This window comes from Chrysoperla carnea, chromosome 4 (assembly GCF_905475395.1).
Source record: "Chrysoperla carnea chromosome 4, inChrCarn1.1, whole genome shotgun sequence".
Taxonomy (NCBI): domain Eukaryota; kingdom Metazoa; phylum Arthropoda; class Insecta; order Neuroptera; family Chrysopidae; genus Chrysoperla; species Chrysoperla carnea.
In genome coordinates this window covers 12,268,207-12,291,387 of record NC_058340.1, presented here as the reverse complement: position 1 = coordinate 12,291,387, position 23,181 = coordinate 12,268,207, and the positions used below count along the sequence as shown (strand labels likewise).

The 23,181-nt window shown below is 28.3% G+C and overlaps 1 protein-coding gene across 4 annotated transcripts; it reads right to left on the bottom strand.

Moving 5' to 3' along the window:
- Positions 1-1,816: 1,816 nt before the first annotated feature.
- On the bottom strand, positions 1,817-22,809 carry LOC123297391. 4 transcript variants are annotated; one of them, XM_044879037.1, is made up of 5 exons: positions 22,613-22,809; positions 7,895-8,051; positions 7,218-7,386; positions 6,981-7,060; positions 1,817-4,165 (listed from the first exon to the last, which is right to left on the bottom strand). In XM_044879037.1, exons 2-4 carry the CDS (start codon positions 8,045-8,047, stop codon positions 7,029-7,031), a joined length of 354 nt encoding a protein of 117 aa, XP_044734972.1. In that variant the 5' UTR covers positions 8,048-8,051; positions 22,613-22,809; the 3' UTR covers positions 1,817-4,165; positions 6,981-7,028. The 4 variants fall into 4 exon arrangements, with proteins under 4 accessions (XP_044734972.1, XP_044734968.1, XP_044734970.1 ...); XM_044879033.1 differs by having other exon boundaries at positions 7,040-7,060; positions 22,613-22,806; XM_044879035.1 differs by lacking the exon at positions 22,613-22,809 and adding an exon at positions 11,359-11,434 and having other exon boundaries at positions 7,040-7,060.
- Positions 22,810-23,181: the final 372 nt, after the last annotated feature.

The following is a 23,181-nucleotide window of genomic DNA, read 5'->3' as shown; positions in this document are numbered from 1 at the left end:
AATCAAGCCGCGTAGTAAAAAACTCTGCAAACCAAATTTCATCTCGTTTGCACAAAAGAGGGTCGCTAGGGAATCCCGAAATAGAATTATAACACACTGCCAGCTTGGAGACAGTGAAAAATATGAGTAAAAATTAATTTTACATTATTCTTAAAAAAATGAAATTTTTTTATTAGTTGAAACATTTTATTAACTTACTAAGAATTAATAATAATAAAAAAAAAAAAAAAATTGAACAGGAAAGGTGTGCCAGGAGTAGTATTTAAAAAAGGATTTTAATTTTATCGTTTAATCATATTTATGCTGTTTTCACTGTAATAAAAAAATTAGCATATTTTTAATAGTTTTAAAGTCATTAGTCCGACCAGCATCGGCGTAATCAACCATACAATTTTTTATTCCATGAATTTTCTATATGCATCTCCGAAGAAATGTTCATATGTTGTCGGCTCAAAATGCGACCAATTGATTACTTACCACTATTTTTGGAGTATTTAGGTATTAAATTACATATTTTGCTCGATCGAACAGACGAAATTTGTTGCTACATGCCAAAACATTGATGTAGGTAAATTAACAACAAATGTTAACTAAAAAATTTTTTTTATAAAATGTTTGATTTTCGTCCAACACATGCTAGACTATACCTACCATTTATAATTCTATAGATATAGGTTATACGAATATTTTATTAATTAGGCATTGTTTGAAATTCTAAACAATTATTTAAATTGTCAACTATTGACAAGCCAAGATTTATTTGTTTTTGAATTTTTATACTATTATTCTAATAAATTTAAAATAAAATGAATTTATTATTTTAATTCTTACTAGCAGATACCTGCCCGCTTTGCTAGGTAATTTCAACTTAAAAAAATTATCGTGTTACAGCTCTCATTTTACTTGATGGCACTTATCCTCCTTTTTGTTCACAATTGTATGGCTTTCAGTTTGTTTGTAAATAAAAAGCCTATGATACTCGCTGATAATGTAACTCTCTACAAGTCAAATAATTTTCAAATCGGTTAATTCAAAAATGACGAATATCAACGAGTTTCAATAAAATACGAAACACAACTTCTTTCAATTATGATAAAGAATGTTTATGTAAAATTTGAAGTAGATTGGATCAAGGAATCACGTTGTCTCATACAATCTCTTCTTATCGGATGCCTACGTCATACCAAGAACACATCCTCCACAAGTTTCAGGTCTCAAAGATCAGCGGCTTACGCTGTGCGTTGATCAGTCAGTCATTCAGGACAAAGCATTTTATATGTATATTTTATATGCATATAAAACTCTTCTTATCGATTACCGAGATTACTGTATATAATATTTTAAGGATTTGCCGCCCTAAATTGTTGCTGCTTTGAGCGATTGCCCAGCTCGCCCCCCCCCCCTAGATCGGGCACTGATTATGATTAACAATTAATAAACAATCAGAAATAACAAAATATATTTAAATAAAATATAAAATTTATTTGTAAAACATAAATTAAAAATAACACAAAAAATTAAACCACAATAATTCTTCGAATTCTTTTACAAAAAGAAAAATTAAAAACAAAAACATAAAACACAAATGAAAGGATTTATAATTAATTTAATCTTTTTAAATTAACTCAAAAAAATTTTAATCAGGTAGAAATTAATACTGAAATGTTTTGGTATTTTTATAAAAAAGAAAAATTAAAACTTGTAAACAATATACAATTACATACAACAAAATGTATATATATTTTTTTTTGAATCCACCAAAAATTAATATTTTTAATAATATTTATTTGTATTTTACAATAACAATTCTCTATACTATTTGACAATTTGTAATTTAAATACTTTATTTAAAGTGAAATATTGATGTGGTAATTAATAGGAGTAATAAAGACGCATGAAAAACGTTCTGTGGACATTGAAAGTTTCCATTGAGATCATTTTCACATTTGTAACTCATCGAATCGATTTTATTTTGTTCAAGATTATCCAGAGGGGCAATTTTATAAAGTGAGTAGCATTTAAGATTAAGACACTCTCATATTTTCGTTATTTATTGGAATGTCGAGTTGAAATTTTGGACGGACATACTGAGTGATGGATGGGTCACATTTCTTAAGATACTTAATCGAAATCATAATTTTAAACTCAGCCTACTACAAATTCACAAATATGGCCGATTCTTAATATTTTTCCTAGCGCCAGAGATGGTTAAAGATATCGTAAGCAACTTTTTCGAATAGTTTTTTTTTCTCGATATCTCTAACCATCTTTAACGCTAGGCAATTTATGAAGAATCGGATCTAATTGTCTATTTGTAGTAGTTTAATTTATTTTACTTTTTTTGTTTACTTTATATGTAGTAATTGTCCATTTGCAGTTAGTTAACCCATCGCCCTGTATGACTGTGCAAAAATTTCAAATTGATATTCCAATATGAGGGTGTCTTCATCTTAAATGCGACACACAAAAATAAAAACATAAAAAAAATACGAATGGAGGAAAAATGCCTGACGGATGAGTTTGAAAAATTGATTCTAAAGATCAAAAAATGTAGGAAATAACTTATATCTCAAATAAAACTTTCAATGTTCTCACAAAGTCTGCGAAAGCATGGAGGAGAGTTTTTTTGTGATTCTAGAATCTGAGTAAAACGCAAACGTTATGATTTGAACTCTTAATTTACTAAATATGATCCTTAAGTATTCCTCGCCTTTGCTTAAATAAAGGTAAAATTTTCTTTTTGCATGTGATAGTTACGGAAATTTATCAAACTAGAGAACTTTGAATTAAAAAGACAACATATTAAAACAAAAAATTGTTAGGGAACAAAAATTTTTTTCGAACCTCGAAGCATACGTGTGAGAAACAGGACTTCTAGAATCCTCCACAGAAGTACTAAAAGATGTAAATTTTAGGGTTTGTTGGTCAAAGTTTGGGACATTTTGACTGCGAAATCTCTTAACATATATTTCAAACATTTTTTTTTAGTTTCAATGCTTTTCACATGAAATCTATTGCTCTGGTCAATAATTATAATTAAAAAATATCTGTGTTTTAATTGGTTTACCTTGAATACTTAAGGGTGAAACAATAATTGTGTTTGATTTGAGTTGTATTCATAACGTCGTCTACCACGCATACCAACTAAACAATAAATATAATATAAAGGTAGAACGATCACGGCATCTAACATTTCTTAAATTGGTATATTTGATTAATATATTCCTTAAATTTAAGTTTAACAAGGTGAGCATTATGTTTTTCTAGCGAGTCACTCAAGACAACAAGTCACTGTGAAAATAACTCGTTGCCTCGTTGGTAGGGCTACATTTAACCAATATCAACGATATCCGTGATATGATATGAGTTCGAAATATTTGCATGCAATTTGCTTGTATGAAAAAGTTATACAGGTTGGCCCATTTTAATCTATTATGGCTGCTAGCTTTTTTGAAATAACTATTTTTTTTATTAAAATCAACTTTCAAATTGAAAGTGATATTCTAACTCTTATCGCTTAGTATCTAAATCGACTATTAAAACAACCCGGGAAACTAGATACCAACTGTTGTCAGAACATAATGTCTCCCATATCAAACTCTGAAACTTTTACTCAAGTTAGTTTTTGATTGGTTAAACACAAAACGAGTTATTAGCCATAATATATTAAAATCCCCCACCCTGTTTACATAATCTTTTTTATCGTTCGTAGGCAATAGGATATACCAAGAAGGTACCGTGATCGTAAACATATATCAAAGCATACTCAGAGATATTTTTGTTTATTTTGCGTCCAATCAACAATAATAGAGTATTTTAAGCAAATGTAGGAGGTGTACACATACATATAGTTTTATTTTTCTATATCTAGAGACTAAAAAAAATACTAATTGTGTTGGTAACGTTGGTAGGTAAAATCGTACGATAAAACGGACTGACAGACAATAGGAGAAAATTATTAAAAAAAGTAAGTATATATACGTAGAGATATGTTTTTTATATACTTTCTTTTGTTATCATTTTTTTTTATGAGGGATTTAATGATTGATGACGGCTGTTGATTCCAATCATTTTTTTCTATTATCTATTGTAGCAATCTGTTCTAAATAACGAGTCGCTCTCTTTCGTCCCAAGTTGCATAGTTTGAAATGACATAGTTGAATCCCTGAAAATAAAACAAAAACATAGTCAGTTATATTTTATATAGCTTTAAAATATTGAAATGATTTACGATTTTATTAGATGTACAATTGAAATAAATTGGAGTGTAGGTGTTGTATAGCCAAATACCATGTGGTATTCCTAAGTGTCCTATACAGGCGATTCTGTTATTGATAGCAGAAAATTATACTAGTAAATTAAGCTTATCAAGCCAAATGGAAAAGCTCTTAACCAAATGTCGATCTGAGGCATAGTTTGGGAGATGTGACTGTCGGAAAAATAGAAAGATTTGTGTATTCACAGACCAATCAAACTTATCAAATGTAGTGGGTGTCACTTTAGAATATAGAAAGGATTATCATAAAATAATCATTGATTGTAAATTGATTTAATTGGGTTTATTTACAAAGAAAACAAAAAATAGATAGCCACATCTATCATCAATCTATTTTTATCATAGTCACATTTCCCGAACTAGGCCTCAGACCGATATTTGGTAAAGAGCCTTTCCATTTGTCTTAAGTAGATAGTCGCTCTCTGGATCGCCACATAGTATTTTACTATACTTTATAATGACACAAATATGGAAACAAATATGAGAATTCTGGGAAATGATTATTTTGACATTCAACAAGGTGTGCAAGATTTGGTAACAGTTTGATTTTCAGCAAGGTTTGGAGTATTTTCAATAATTTTTTAATTATCAAAGAAAATCTTGCGCGAACTTGCGTCTTTTCTTTTAAGACTAGATAAGGATTAAAATAGCTTAAGTCAAAAGTAAAAAAAAGCAAGGAGTTTTCTAGTGAAAATTTGTAAATTATAATTCAAAAATCACCTTACGTTGAAACAAAAGCAAGCATAGATAGAAAAAGTGACTAAGAAGTAAAAAAAAATTAAAAAAATTGAAGAAGAAAATGGAATATTCACTGGGTTAATTTTTTTATTATTATTGCCAAATAAAAGGTACTCTTGCTCTAAATAGTATTTTGAATCAATTTTGAGCATAAAAATCCCTACATTATATTTTGTCCGTAAATTTGGAATAAATACTAAACTGTGCACATAGCCGCGGTTAATTTTTTATAACTATGACATTAAACGTGATAACATTACCGCTTACGAAACCAGCCTTAATTCCAAAAGCAAAGTACATATTTGTGGTATCATGCACTATTAAAGTAAAATTGCATAAACGATTAGTTATTTGTCATTTGACTTTGAAGCATAACAATATTTTATAAGTAATATTATAATAACAATAATTAATTAATCACTATATTTCTCACTTGTTATACTATTGAGTGTTGGTTGACAGTTATATTTAATTGCGTTGTTGTAATAAATGTGTGAGCGAACGAACATTTAATTTATAATTGACAATTATTCAAATATATGTATTATGTATAGGTATTGTATACAAGAAAAATAATTATTACTGTTAATAAATACACAAACAATAAAGTTAATTAATATTGTTTATATATAGGTATAATATGTTCAACGATATTTTCTAGGAAAATGACGTTACTCTTAATTCAATCTTACAACCACACAGAATGTATATTATGACGCAAATTTTAAAGAGTGTCCCAGATTTCCACATTATTTTTAGATTGAGTGAGATCGTAGCATTTGACAATTATTTCTGAACTACCGGAAATTTGAGAAATTGTTAGCAAGGTCAATCCTTAATACTTTTTCCTGTATGAAAATTTTCACAGCCAAGAACTTCTCTTTCGGATTTTGGACGAAAGATATCCAATGCTGTGAGATTCGTGACTCCAATGAAGAAAAATTTACATTTGAAGCTGGAGTAAAATTTTTTGCCAAACGAATGGAATTTGCATTTCGTAAAAATTCTCATTTGGGGGCTGCTGATGTAAAATTTTAATTTCCTTAACATTTAAAATTAACAAACAAAAATTTTGGTTGGATAAACGTGGAGAAATCTTTGCCTAACGAATAGCTTTTGCATTTTGTGAAAATTGGGATTTTAGGATCTATTTCATTTTTTCTCAAAATTAAAAATTGAAGAATGGACAAGCAAAAATGTAGACACTCCTGCATTTTAGGAAAATTTGCATCTGGGTGTGTTGATGTTATAATTTTTAATGGTGTGATAACTTTCAATTAGAGGGTAGACTAACGAAAATTTATGACGGGTAAATGTGGATCAATGATGAACAAACGAATAAACAGAAGAATCAAATGAGAATTTTATGTAAAACCGTATTTGGAGGTGCTATTTTCACGGAAATATCCATTGTTGAGTGTCAAACAAAATGATTTTTCCTAAATGTATCATCATCAATTATAAGATTGCTACGCCCTAAGAAAATTACAAGGGAACAAGTTATTAATCACGACCTTGGCAAGAACTTTTTAAATTTCCAGTCCTTTTAAAATCTAAAATTACTGAAAATACTACGTTTAGCTCTAGATCTATAAGATTGGAAATACAATTTTTCCTGCCTCACATTTTTTGGATATCTATCTTTCGATAAAAACTAATTAAGAATTTACAAGTTAGCAAGTTTATTAAAGTAAATAATCTAGACAGAATTAAATTATTATTACACAACTTAAAAATGGAATGAAACTTTAATAAAAGCAGTGGGTTCCTTAAAAGAAACAGCGTAGATAGATGGAAGGCAAATCAATGAAAATAATTAGTTCACTTGCTGTCCTTAATAAATTAATGTAGTTTGAAACTTTATTGAAATCAATGAAATTAATTTCTAATTGTGCCAACGAAACAAAAAATGAATCATATTAGTCAGAAAATGAGCTTTGAAATCTAATAAATGTGTTAAGTTTACCGTTTAAAAAATGTCCCAGAATGAGAGATATACATGCCAAACATGATGTTAAAACTTACTTGGCCTTTTATGCGTTGGTGCTGAAAAATAAAATAGAAGAACCGAAATAAAAATAAAGAAAAACAAATAGAAAAATAATAAAAAATAAATAAAATTTAAATTAAAAGAAATCAATTTGAAATATTCGACAAAAGAAATATACAACACAGATAATATTTATCACAACAAACTACTTACATCGTTTTTTCCCGGGATGTTTTGGTGGACTTTCATTTGGTAGATCCAAATCATAATTAGGATCAGGAAGTTGCATATGCATATATTCATTAAATAATTCCGATTGTGGAATATTTAAAGGACTTAATTGCAATTGATGCAATTTAGGTACATCGTAGTTCGGTAAATCCTGTAACAAGAACAATACTTGAGATAATTCTATGGCATGTCTTTTTTGTGAATTATTTTTCTTTCAAACATTTAGTTGATGTATTTCCTCTCATATAAACTTCAAATGATAATACAACAACTAACAAATAAATTAAAAAGATAAAAAAAAAGTTAAAAAAATAAAAATGATGTGAGGGGCCTCTTGTTATAGAGAAAAGGAGGTTAAACCCCAGTATTATTACTATTATTATTATATAATAAAACAATGTGCATAGAATTTTGAAATTCTCCCTTAAAAGGAAACTATGAAAGAAATTGAAAAGCATTGAAATTTGCTGATTGAGAACACATTCCCATACAGATTTTGATATCCGTTAATACTTTATTACAACATAGCTTTTATAAAAAGGATCATTCACTCTTTACAAAAATTTATTATGTAATTTATGCTAGATTTATTATGAAATGAAATTTCTGGAGAAATGAAACTGGGAAAACAATTTGATTTGAATAATAAAAAAACTTACTTCGAATGATACGTATGAATTATCTTCTTCGAAGTTATCTCGCATGCCATACATAATTTTAGGTGCTGCTTTACTAAATCCACATAGTACCAACAGGAAAACAATGACAAACTGTGATTTCCATACAGTATTGCACCAGTTTTGTACTTTCATTCTGCTGTAAACAAAAAAGTATTTAAAATTTACAGGTATTTGTTAAATAACAGTAAGGAATAGGTAAAATCAGGCTGCTGGTTTATTATTAACTTATTAAGTATGAATTTATAATAATAAACCTTTGGTATAAGTTTTTATATCGTGCTTATCAATAATGAGCTATTGCTATATTTGTAAATACAAAAAGTCGCCTCACATAAAAGTCTTCATACGTTTCAATATAAAAAAAAATTAGTGGGAGCAAACTTTTTCAAATAAGATACAGGAAATATTCCTTTGGTTTTATCACATGCTAAGTATCTAAAATTTTTTTTAATAGCATGGAAAATATTTGTCAAACTACTTATATGTTAAATGGAATATCAACAAAACTTTTCCTTGATTTTAAAGTAGGGGTTTTTCAAATTACGTACAGGAAATATTTCATTGGTTAACCACATCTCATATATTTAGATATGTAACATTACCTTCATTTAATCGAATCTATCGTTTTTGGTAGGAATGTTCAAATTTTAAATTTGAAGGGATTCAATTCATAGACCGGTAAATTAAAACAGTACGTTCGAAAATTCGAAAACTATCTATATTTATCCACACTTTTATCAAACGGGTGTCTGTCTGCTTGCACGCTCAAGTATCACTCAAAAAGTTTTGGACTGATTTTGATGAAATTGAAATATTTTATAAAATTATGATTAGACTCATAGGTGTACCGAACGGGTGGCAGGTCAAGGCTGCTATTCGCACACTTGACCTAGAACTTCCTTTGATTTCGTTGGCTAAGTATGTGTATGACAAAATACTGTCGAATTTATGAAATTTTTAGGAAAACAAATTTCAGATTTGTCCTTAAGTAGATCAAGCTTCCGTTTTAGTACTCTACCCTTGGGCTTAAAATTGAGCATGCCCATTATTTTAAGTGAATATTTATCTCAATATGATGGCCGGATTTCGAAATAGGATAATAAAACTATATTTTTTCATACTTCACTCTATTGCGAGGGAAGGCAGCTCTGAAGTCGAAACCCCAATTAAACCGAGAGTAGCTTTATTGTCCACAAAGTGTTAGCAGGGCGAGATAACTGCATTGTGTAGTAGAGCAAGAGGAGGGAGGTTTAAGATTATATTATGCGTTATATTTGTTTTTAAAATTACACTACTGAGAATTTATTTTATGACTGGATGAACATTAATAAAGAGGGAAAGCTTTCTAGAAAAAAATAAAATAAAAATATAATTTAATTCACAATATTATACTTTATCTTTATCTATTTTTTTTATACAATTGATTATTTTTCAAACTATTGAAGTAACTTAAATAATAAGGATGTCATAAATTAAAAACAAATATTCAAGCAATCTTTGAGATTTGAAATATCTCTTTTCTCTGATGAACTTTTTACATGGGTGAAATATAATTTTACATCATTGCAAATGGAAAATTTTATAAATTTTTTTAACCGAAAAACAAAATTTATAAATCTTTTAATTTATTATAAAAGTTCATTATTTTAAATTATCTATTAGATTAAAGTTCTTTTGTACCGAAACAAAAACTATTATTCTATAACTCCAAAACTAATCGATAGTTAAGTTTGATTAAGTATTTGATTGATCTTTGATTGAGAAATAGTTTTGATAATTTTTCGTTTGTTTGTTTTTGCGCTGATATTTTTCAAAACAATCGGTGATAACAGTATGTTTTTCTTTTCAAATGTTTACTTTCACATATGAAGTTCGAGTAACTTCTATGACCTTATATATATAATTATTCACGCGTGGCTGGCAGAATATAAAATAATACCCTTCATTCATTTATGCAATTTTACACTTGAGTGTTGCCAAGATCAAGTTAAGAAATTGCAATGACCTAATATAGATAATTTACAAAAGCACAATTATGGTTGCTTTTTCTTTACAAGTTTTTTTATTAAAATGGCTTAAAATTATGGTTTTAACAAGCTTTTGCTTAAAATGTAGGTTAGGCTAGGTTAGAGTGGCTGTCCTGTGGGTGGGACACACTTAGACCATAGGGTCCGTTGTGATACCGAAAGAGGTGCTTAAAATGTAACTTTTCAATCAAACTTATCAATCTTAATTTCTGCACATATCATTGGTTCTGATCTTATATATTATTACTCGAGCAATTTTTTTTTTGGTCCCATCCTTATCTTCCTTATTTCTTTATCAAATTCCATGATTCAATCCTCATTTTCAAGCTTATTATGTCTAGGTTTGATGAAAAATATAACCACGTTCAAAAAATGTACCGCTTTGGAAAAAACACGCTAGGCAAATAATTTGAACAAAAAAATGTCATAAATTTAAATAATTAGTTTATTAGGCAAACATGTTTGTTTTTAGAAATGCTCTCCTAATGATTTTCTTTTTTCACTACTTTTCTTAGAAATTTGTAGTTTTAGTCACGGGTACAGGGTAGCTACGGGTTACGGTAACTAAGGGAGCGAAATTCCTCAAGAGTCGAGCTAGTATTAGCTGTTAACAATACATAATTAGTATTTCAATTATTTGCATAGTGGAATTCGACCTTTGATGTTAGTATGCTTGCTACAAATGAGCAGTTTATTTAGTTGATTAATTGTTTCTATCTGATAACAGACGAAAAAATATTACATTTCTCTGCTTTCATAGTTAATCAATCTTCATTTACATCGAAAAACGTAATATTTAAAGGAAAACACCGAAAAACGTAGCATTATGATTGATTATTATTAACTTATCCTCATTGAGGTGTCGCTAATTTTGCTAATATTGGCTTTTTGGATATTATACTAAAAATTTCGATGGGAAAAACAATCACTGTGGATTTGCAACAAGTTGCCGCTTTCTACTCCCATCGAACAAAAATATAGTAAATACACAATGGAAGCAAGTAAAGGCTATCTCAGATCTCATGCTTAATATATGAGGTCTGAGACATTCTTTACTTGTTCTTCCTGATAAGAAATTTTTTGTGAGTATCGGTATGAATGCCATACTGTGTACTGTATTGAGGAAATAGTAACATTAGCAATAGTCATTGCGGACAAGTTAATGCAGTATGGGCGTTTGGCCTATATTGGTTGGCGATACCCAATATACTGGTGGATAGCCCTATTTAATACTATAACATTACTAATGCTAATAGAGATACTATAGTATTCGTCTCTATACCATTCCAGCATATATTTACTAGTATACTATTTTCTACTTCTAGTGGCTTTCTAATATTCTAGTGTCTTTAAAAGAATCAGGATTAAAATTTTTATTAATATGTTCAGTTATGTTTAAAGCTCCTTTTTACTTACCAATGTTTTTCTTAAAAATATTCCTAAAGATATCCGTGAAATTTTCTCGATAAGTACTTCAACGCACTTTACAAAAGCACAATTAATTTAAATAATTTATAAATAATTTCTTGTTTAATAATTAGTTAAAAAACAAAAATTAAACTATAGAAATCGGCTAATAAATATTAACTATTTAAAAAAAACTTGATTAACTTTTAATATAAGAATCGATTGATATTTAACAATTATTTTTATTTACAATAATCACGTTACGTTTATATGTATTTCTTTATTTTTTAATTGAAAACTATTAATTGTAGCCAGTAAGTTACTCATATTCTGATTTTACTTAAATGAAAACTGCGCGTACTATTTACAACCTATTTATTATATTCCAATCAGTAATCATTACAAAAATGAGTTCATTGAAAAAAAAAATACTAAAAAAACTTCTTTACATTCATAATAATTTATGTACTTATTCATATAATATATCTTTTATGTTCTTTTTGTACTATAGAGTACGTATACATTAATTACACTTATTTTAAGTAAAAAAAAGTTTCTCCTTGTACTGAAATAGCACTATCCTTCTTTACTTACACTTTGTGTATTAGATCCAGGCAAAAAGAACAAATTTATGTATAAAATGATAGTAAGTATATATGCCAAAAGCCATGAATACATAAGTATATTAATATTGTAATGTGAATTATAATCGATATAAAGCGATATATAATTACTCTTTGAGTAGTTATATGACATGAAGAGATCAGAAAAGGTAACGACTTGTAACGACACATTTAACGGAAGATTTAATTTAGCAAATCGTCATATTCAAATCCAACAGCAATATAATACAATTAAAGAAAGTATTATTTTTGTATTTATTTTATGAAGAAACCTGTTCATCTACAAGTTTGCGATGGTTCTAGACATATATTATTTAAATTATCCAAAATTATTTTTCAAAATACATTGGAAGTTATTGTAACTTTTCTGGATCAAAATTTCTGATTGACAATGAATTGATAATGTTGTTATGCAAACGCTTGAGCTGTAACATCTCTTTCGTTTGTCGTTTTAAGATGTCGTTTAAATTTGTCTAAAGCTCTTTTTAGGTTAAGTTAGGTTAGAGTGGCTTGTGATTCCAAAAAAGCCAGGCCCAGGCATTCAGCATGCCTGTCACTCAACCAGTGTCCTGTAATAGCCGCAACAACTTTGGGAACAGAGGCCTTTGGAAGTAATATAGGATCTTCGGAGCGCCTGCAATTGTACTCAGCTCTTTTAAGAATAACTTAATTCAATAAGTTCATCTCTCACTTCGGAATGCCAATTTTTCTTTTCTATCTCTAACGGTTTACAAGATGGGTCATACGGACCCAAGACCCAATTGACACGTTGCTCATTTACGAACTCGACCTCACTTTTTACGTCCTGAGTGCGCTGTAAAAATTTCAGCTTGAGATCTTTTTTTTGTTTTTGAGTTATCGTGTTCACAGACGGACGGACAACTGAAAATGGACTAATTACATGATTCTATGAACACCTATACCAAAATCTTCTTTCGTAGCATCAATATTTCTTAGCGTTACAAACTTAGGACTAATCTTAATATACTATGTATATTTCATATATACATGGTATAAAAATTGTCTCTAAGCTATTGGCACATATTACAATTAAAGAGTTAATATTTTATCAATATTTAGGACTGATTTATAAAACTTGTTGTTTGACATCTCAATTCTATGAAATAAAATTTCATTTTGCAACAGCCTATCATAAATGAACTCTTCGTAATGTTTTTACTTAAAAAAATATTAATTAATGAGAAAGGAAATCATTGATAAGTTATGCTTCTTATCTAACATTTTAACATTTAATTCTTAACAATTATATTGAAACTAAGATTTGATAAAATTATGAAGTGTGAAATGTATTCACATGTTATGTGTCAGTGCGTACGCTGAAAAAATTGAACCTTTAACATTTTACTACGTGTTAAAGAAATGAGTTCTAATTAAAATGTTAGTTTAAAATTTGTAAAAGTTTATGTAAAGCTTCAGAAAAATTGAAAGCAGAATAAAATTATTGAAGTGTAATTGATATATTAGCTTAAATTACCCAAACAAATAATTTCTTTATACAGCATCCTAAAGTGATAAATTTATCAAAAAGTAAGACTTGACACAAGAGGATCATTCTGATTTTTTTTTGAAGGTTTTATGGGAAAAATACCAAGAAAATAGAATTTGCGTTTCATATTGATTTCATTAAAATTATTATTCATGCATGTAAAAAGTCAATGTACTTTATTTGCCTTGGTTCTATTTTATTGATTTAAATGTGATCAATGTTTTTGTGTTTATCTTCTAGGTATTTAACTTTTGCACTTATTTAATTATTTATTATTTTGATTGGAATATTTTATTATACGTATCTATAAAAATGTTTGGGAATTTTGTTATTTACTTCGTCAAATGTATTCAAGTAAAATAGGTAATGAACAGAAAATTATTGGGAAAATGCACTTATATTGTAGTACTAGGAATAATAATGGAATAATAATAATATAATGAGTGGATTGTATATTACCCGTATCGTAAAATGAATCCTGTGATGTCTTGAAAATCATTTGAAGTCTAGTCAGACAGAAATACCTAAATAAACATATCTAAAGTCTCCCAAAATCCCTACATTAGAGTAAATCAGTCAATGTACAGTGTGTTCACTGTAATGTTGTTCTAAAGCGGATTTTCGTTTTCATCCTGTTGCTGTTTTAGTTATTATTTGTCACATAAAAAGGACGTAGTTCGCAAGAGCAGTGGGACGTATTTTCTTCATAAATATGTTCTTGTGATCATTGCGTGAACAAGGGTCGGTTTGAACTAAAATAGTACCAGAATGACAGCAGTTTTATTCTTATATAAAATGATGTAGTTTGTACGCGTTTCCACATTTATAGACTTTTTAACTTAGTTGAGTTTTTACCCTATAAAGCGAAATATGAATAGTATACCTATGCTGGATCTAAGCTGTCTGTATGAAATAAAATCGAACTTTTATTTATATTTTTTAACTTAAAGCCTTGAAACACTAAGTTTTTAAATCGAAGTTTAATTTTGTTGTATATAATAATAAGTAAGTTTAAAGCAATAAAAAAAAATTTCAATAAATATTGTAATCTTTTGTAGTCTTTAATTAATGTGTCTAAAGTTTATCAAGTAATAGTTTTGCGGGCTACTCAAGTCTATCATAAATTAATTGATAATACTTTATGTGATAACATATGTATTTTATTTATTGGCTGGTTAGACATTTGGACGTCTTTTAACAATTATGGATTGCAAATGTTGTAATAATGCAAATGTGTAAGTAGTAAATCTTTGACTGGAAGTCATGCATAACAATAACTGAATTTTTTGCAACTTGAGTCTTGATTTTTATTGAGATAGTAGTATATTGCATCTCACCTATTTTTGTTAGAAATAAATAATTGACTTATTATTATAAATATTTTATTATTATGAAACATGTATTTGTCTGTTGCGTAGAAAAAATTTCACTACCATCGTCCAATTCAAATTTTGGTATTTAAGCCCTTAATTTCAATTTTTTCCCATTCAAAATATCTACAGAATACAGCTTCTTACTTATTATAGTTTTTTGATAACATAAAAACCATGAAAATATGAAAGATTTAAATTTACTAATAGAAATAGAGAAAATGGCACGTGGAGACGTCATAACTTGCGATTGTCATAGAGACTACATATCGAAAGTTGTTTTGCAAGAAAGAGATAGATAAAACTACTTATATCTATCATGTTTACCATTCGATTTTAATTTTTACCTCAGATTTTTCATCTATTTCGAACATTTTAAATTTTTAATGAAAGTTTCATTAAAATCGACATCAGGACAGAGACCTATTGACAATTTTTAAAAGTTTACGATAACTGTTCAAAATTGGTTACTAAAAAATTCATAAAAACGGCGTAAATTTTAACTGTTTCTTTTACCAAACTTATTTAATAAAGCAGACTAGGAAAAGTTAGTTTGTTTTTAAGTTAGGAAATGTTGTGTTATCAATCGTTGACTAAAAATATTGGTATCAAATTTGTACTTTTGGTCGGTAATACGTGATTATACGTGACAAAAATATTTTATGACATAATTTTAACCTAAAGTTTAAGGTCAATGAAATCTTCGTTTGGTGGCAAATAAAAAATTTGTTTATTAAATTGAATTTTTGTTGATTGATAAGAAAATAAAAAAAATCAATTTAGTGTTATTTTTGGCAGTGGTCTAATGATTTAGGCATGATATCCGATTTTACTGTTAATGATTTTATGGTCTTTCACGTCAAATGAAATCTAATTAAAATACAATAACTCTTAAAGACGTCATGATAGACGGTGTATGATAATTATATATGCAGTTTGTATTTTGTTAAGTATGATGAAAACGAGGTGTTTTAAAAATAGAGATTGGAGCACTAAAAGCTCGTGTGTAGAGATTGGAGTAGTGTGTTTGTTTTGATTTTGAGCTTTTTATTTTGTTGCTAAATTGACGATGATAAATTGACTAAAATATCGATGCCGATATTTTTCACGATTTTTATATGTCCTGTTAAATTTTAGTCTGTTTAGATCAATATTAATTTCAAAATTTAAGGAAACACACGATACCAAAGAAAATCATTTAGGAAGTAAAAAATTATAAACATTAGGCACTTTTTAGACATGATCTGAACTTACATACAAATTTTGAAAGTTTATTTTATTTGAAAGGATTGTAGCTTTTATTTGGACGAATTGCTTTGATAACGTCGATTTCCTGGAGATATTCTCCAAACTGACCCGATATTGGACATCAGTTTATGAGTCAGCTATACAAACAAATACTACATACATTTATTAAATTCATAACACCTATCTCTGCTCGAGCTTGGGGTTAATAATAGCAATAGAGTAATATTTTAACAGCAAAACCAAAATGGTAAAATATTGGATTTTTTCGTCCGCGGTATGATCAGGGTAGCGGGCTCTATTCCCGCCGTCGCCACAAAAATTAATTTAATTAATAGTTGTGATGGGCTGGTGTAGTGCATGGTATATCCATGAAGAAAGTGAACTTTGCCTCTGAAATTGAGTAGCTAATAAATGAAATTAGCTATAGCCTAAATGTGTCCTTCGTGGACAACCAATATAACCTAACCTAACCTAACCTATGTTACCGATTTTTTAATAATATTATAAATTGATCGTCACATTTCGAAAAATGATGACATAGTTATGAGAAAACCACCAGATAGTATTTAATCACTGGCACGCAAAAAGGGAACTCTTCCCTATTTATTAGTCTATGCCTATCAGACTGGCATTTGTACATGAAATTTATTTTACGAATTAATGATAATATAATGCTTCGATAAAACGATATCGTTATTTCCAAAAAGACCAATAATGAATGTTGAACTTTCTGTACTTTGCTAATATTTAAAATTATTGTACTGAGACTATTTCATTGTATTGCGATAATCTTAAATTTATTTATGCAATGTACTATCATGATAATATATTATGTATTCATCATAGGTCAAAGAATATTAATTAAAAAAAAGACAAGAATAATTAATAATAATGTACGTTTATTTGTAAATAAACTTTGAATAATATTATTTAAAATATTATTAAATAAAAGAAAAAAATTCATATGACTAATGTTTCTAAATAATGCCTTTTTTTAATTGAGAAAAACGTGGAAAGTACTATATTCATCATTACAACAACTGCAAAACAAATAACAAATTCTTTGCAGTGGAAATCCGTAGTTCATAACAACAAAAGATGATTTCTTTAAACATTTAAAGAACAGCTGATATTTAAGAGTCGGATATTTTGAAGAAAGCCTTTTTCGTTATTTAGAAAGTTATGGTCTTCCTCCTGCGCGATCGTTGAAATTAAAAATGATATGATATTTTTAGGTTAATAGAATGATATACCACATTTAGAAAAATTATTTTGTGTAAATACCTGTGAAGTTCATGAATGTCGATCAGTGTGATTCTACCAACAAATTTTTTTTTGTCGGTAAACTTCCAAAAAAATAATTAAAAAAACTTAAAAACACGCTTTTGTAACTAGTGGAACTAAAAGGTAGAAAAAAATTTCTTTAAATTGAAAAAAATTATCTTATCGACAAAAACCTTGGGGTGCTAAATTTCAATTGTTTTAAATATTTTAAAGACAGATTTTGGGAAACGTAAAGTCATTTTAAATCACCTTTCAAATGAAACCAAAAAATTTAAAATCGGTTCATCCGTTAAGGCGCTGCGATGCCACAGACAGACAAACACACAGCCATACAACACTACTTTCTTTACTTTGGCGGTTAAAAATTGATACAAAAATAACAAAGAAAACATGGTTTTCCACTCTCGTTGAAAATTATTTTATAATTTTTTTTGCCCATTGATTTGGTGCTACATATATTATTTTTACGCTATTTTCAAAACAATAATTATATCATGGATACTGTTTTTACGTATAAATAGACATTGCGTTTAAATAAATAGATCATGATATAACCATCTTGAATGAAATCAATTATTTATGCCAGATCGATTTAATTATTCCATACGGAAAGTTATAAATACCTAAGACCCGAGGCATAATAATAAACACAATAACTCAGTACATATTTGGGATGGATATCATTTAACACTGCCTGTATAGAATAATCTTCATAGTTCAGAGTCGTGCAGTTTTGTCAAAGCAAGGTTTAATAAAGTATATGCGTCTGGAAACGCACTCCCTACGTAAAAAATTTTTTCGAATTTGTATATTGCGAAAATAAAGTTTTTTTTTAATTGCTTTCACTATTAGTTTGGAAATAGTTAAATCTAAATGAGATCGAAACTTATTTTATTTTATACAAACTAGGACAATATACAAGATGGGCATTCCAATTCTGCAATGCATGATGGGAAATGTGTCCAGCGTTTGGCATATTAACTGTCAACTAAAGTACTTTCATGCTAACTCTCATAACTCCCACAAAAAAATTAATAATTATAAATATTTTTATTATATTTTATGGATATCTAAAGTATTCTTAGCACTGAGAATAAGTAAATTATTAATATCAATTAAAAAAACAGGTTGTTATAATATTATAATATTTTTGCCAAAATTTAAACAATTTATTTGGGAACAGTCTTTGTAGAAGTACGTACGCATATATGCACTTCCAAAACTTAAAACAACAAGATTTTGGTTCTCTGGTTGCACCGTTCTTTAGCAAAAATGTGAAGCCGTAAGGAAAAGAATTTCTACAAAACTTTATCGCGTATTTTGTGTCATTCAGGAAAGTGAATGTTTAACAGCATTCTTGAATAATTCTTGTTAAAAGCTTATGAACATTCTGCACATGCAATGATGATTTTCCATAGCTAGTGAAAACTTCTTGGGCTTTTTTTTCAGAAGTTTATAAACTGCCTCACTAAGATGCTTTAAGTGGCCAGGATTTATTACATCTGTGCTGTCAGAGCTTGCATTTGATAAATGTACTAGAGAATTAATTCCTCTTTCACGTACTTCGGAATCAGAGTACGAAAGAAATACTGCCCAACCACATAGATAATAAAGTCCGTATTTTAATTTCTGTTAATTCGCAATTATCAGGTATTTCGATGATACATCGTGTTTCATCAACTTAACAATGACACTCTTTAATATTTTGACGCAGAAATTCGAATATATTATTATTATTATTATTATTATTATTAAATATATTCGAATATTAGAATATACGTTTATCAATCGAATGTTTATTTTTTTAGTCACTAATTAATTATTAAAAAATATATTTAATATTATATTTCAAACTATTTGAAATATGGTAAAAATTAAACTAAAACTTGAAACATAGATAATAATTAACAAAAACTTTTTGCATAAAAATACCCCAAAAACATTTGTTCAAAAATTTTTTTCTAAACCTCTATCGATTGGTTTGGTACATGCTTTTTTTGCGTAGGTTTGAAAGTTGATTAAATCCAAGAAATGTTTAGTTGATTAAATCCAAGAAATGTTTTATGCAATAATATTTTATGCAACAAACATCGGAAAATCATAAATTCCTGTCGATTTACATAATTCTGATGCATTTTCCGAGAAATAATTATGTGCAAGGTTCTCGAAGTGAACAATTAAATAAATATCCTGTCAAATGCATAAGGATACAAGTCATGTTGAGAACAATTAACTTCTGGTTCAGTAAATTATTGTCAGTAGATGTGATAATTCCTGACCTTGTACCTTTACAAAGGTACTAGCTTGATACCCGCCCGCTTCACTGGGCTTAAAAGTAAAAACCACCGCTTTATTGCCTTCACCTCTCTCCCCTCTCACTTATTCTCCGTCCATGACACTCGAAGGAATTGTTTTACACAGCTAAAATATTTTCACAATTTTCAATTTTTAAGTGTAGAATAGTCATAATTCCTTGAGTTTATTAGAAAAGAAGACCATGAATTGTTTGACATTTACTATTTTAAATTTTTACAGAAATTTCAATGGTTTAAAATGATGATCATAAATGGGGCATTAATGTCTTTATAAATTATAGCTCATGTGTTATTCTGATGTATGAGCTATATTGTTGTACAGTTTCATTCAAATCCATTCGCTAGCTTTTTCGTGAAAGCGTAACAAACAAAAAACAAACTACTGCTAATATCACATTTATAGTATATTATTTAGCAAATATAGAACGCTATTAAACATATAATACCTTCGAGTTTATTGATCTGTTTTCCAGAGGCGATATCCACCATGACTTTCTTCATTTTGCATTTGATATGACATTGAATCTTGTCGAGAACATTGAACATAATTATTTCTCGGAAATTTGTCTGAACAGAAAGACGGGGGCTAGCTAACAGTACTTAGAGTGCAAGTCTAACCAACACATTATTATCTAAACACGTGAGTTAAAATAACTTTGATCGATTTTTCCAGAAAGTCTTGAACTAAGTAATGATAATATTTTTAGCTTATATAATATACAATTCGTTGTGAAAGTTTTAGAATGAAGTATTTACACAGTTCTTACTATTGAAATTCGCCCGAGAAAAATTTCGCAACTAAAATATTATCTATTTTAGTGTAATAAAAACCTTTTTAAATAAAGTAATAACCAGCTGATTGCATCCGCTTCGCAAGTTTTTTTCTAACTATACAATTATGGATTTGTATTTAAGGACATTATCAATTATTTTCGTTTAACTAAAAATTTAATATTTTCTATGGCATTGCAAATCGGATCGCTCTAGACTGATTAACATTCTCAACTAATTCATAGACCGATTAGAATTATAATCAATTATTTGAAAAATATAAATATAATTTAGAGGTTTTCAAATTTCTTAAACCATCGAGAGTATTCTAGATTCAATCAAATCATTTTTAATTAATATAAAACAATTTAATGAATTTTATAGCTTTCCAGATCATTTAGTCGCGTCAATGAATGTTTATTACTCGGGAGTCGTCAATAACAACTAAGGTTTTGATGATAATTTTTTCAAAATGATTCTTTTTGTATATTATTCGACGCCCAGCCTAACTTGCTAATGATAGAAGTTTGAAATTTCGAAAAGATATTGATTTCATACTTTGGGTGCCACATAATAAACGATTTTTTGAAATTTGTATTGGTATAAGAATATATATATACAAGCCGTCATTTTTGAGTTCATTACTTAATTGATTTTAAAATTCTTTCACCTATAGGATGCTACATTATCAGAAAGTAAAATGGTCTATATTTTATTTTCAAAAAATTAAGGTTCCGCAAAAAAAGTAAAATTGCATTAAATAGTGAAACCGACATTTTTGAGTAAATTAATTTAATTAGAAATAATAAATTAGTTATAAAAAGTTTTAATATAATATACTAAGAATGTGTCGGGACGCCAAAAAATAAAAAATATTATAAAATCCGACTGCGTTAAAAAAAACTGAGATAAGTAAATTCTGTGTTTAATAAAAACAAGTAATGGACCCAGACTGTTAAAGTCGCTGTACAAAACGACTGGTTTTTATTTTCAGTCGGATTTTTTGAGTATTTATTAATTTATTTTTTTACTTCATTTAAAACATTTCAATATAGGTACTTTAGAGCAATCTGTATCATAATTAAAGTTTCTAAAACTATCCAGAATATTTTATCAACCATAACATTGTTAATTCATTTAAAAAATTTTAATATATTTTAGATCTTTCCAGATTATTCTCGTAAGTTTATGGTTCGGTCCGCAATATTTCAGATTATTTTAGAAATGTCCAGACTAATGTAGAACGTCCTAGATCAGTGTAGAATAATTCAGACGAATAATATAGAAACATTTTATCGAAAAATACATTTTCAACCATCGTATCTTTTACACTCCTAGAACTATTTCCATACAATTACCATAGTGACACATTGGAACATTAAGGCCACAACCGCATGGGGTAGTTTTGGCTAAAAAGTGAAATATAGGGACATACGTCCATTTTTATATACAGTGTGTCACATTTAAGGAGAAGACACCCTCATATTTTCGTTATATATAGGATTATTGACTTCAAATTTTGCACAATCATAAAGGGTGATGGGTCACATTTAAGATATTTTACCGATATCAGAACTTAAAATTCAGCCTACGAAAAATTGACAAATAGGGCAGATTCTTCAGATTTTGTCTAGCGTCAGAGATGGTTAGAGATATCCAAAAAACTATTGGAAAAAGTTGCTTAGAATATTTCCCCTAACCATCTCTGGCGATAGTCAAAATGTGAAGAATCTGACTTATATGTCAATTTGTAGTAGGCTGAGTTTCACAAGAGTTCTGATTTCGGATAAATATCTTAAAATATGTGACCCGTCACCCTGTATGACTGCAAAATTTCAAATAGATATTCCAATAAATAACAAAAATATTAGGCTGTCTTCATCTTAAATGCGTATAGTTCTTAAATACCTTACAGGATACATTTCGGAGAAACAGACTAGGAAAATTAAATTGATAAAAAGCTGAGCAACTGACTATTAAAATTAAATTGACTTTAACGAATTAACACACAATTTGGGATTTGTGATATCTCGGACTCAGTATTGAAGAATCTAACTCAAGTAAAAACTAAAATACAATTGAGTAGAAAGTAATCCGCCAGCCTTTCACAAAGTGGATTTATTCCGATAATTAATTTTCACTTACTTGTTCGTCAGACTAATTTTAGTAAATTTGTTGTCTTTCCAAAAGTCAAACACACAAAATATATATTTCACAATCACTACTAAACTAAAAAAAATTATTCTCGAATTATATAGCGAAACAATTAGCCAAAACAATATAGTTGATCACTTGGAGAAAAAAAGTCATAATGATAAAACGTTTTTCAACAAGTATGTAAGTGAGAAATTACTGAGATTCAATGAAAAATCATATTCCGTGTTCAATGATTTATATAATCTATAACTATATATTATTTATGTATATATACATATAGTTTTTACGTATATTACGTGTATATACGTATATACAATTCTCGTGCATGTAAATATACTTATATATTGCCCCTCATTTAGCTCCTCCCTTGATACATCTTAGCGCCACTGCAACAGGTGAGAATTATCATTTCATTGCACCCCACCATTATCATGTGATAATGTCCGATGTTGAGCATGTTTTGAACTTTTAGTTATAATACAAAAGATATCTGTTATGTGAAACGTATGAGATATTAAGTAGTACTTAAAATTTTATTGGTTAGATATTGAATAATA

Bases quoted from the DNA above. Each gene is read 5' to 3' on its own strand.
- LOC123297391 (XM_044879033.1), bottom strand. From the start codon at position 8,047: ATGAAAGTACAAAACTGGTGCAATACTGTATGGAAATCACAGTTTGTC. The intron at 7,387-7,894 runs GTAAGTTTTTTT...TTCTTGTTACAG, and splicing joins ATTCATACGTATCATTCGAA to GATTTACCGAACTACGATGT. The intron at 4,166-7,039 runs GTAAGTTTTAAC...TTTTATTTTCAG, and splicing joins ACCAACGCATAAAAGGCCAA to GGATTCAACTATGTCATTTC.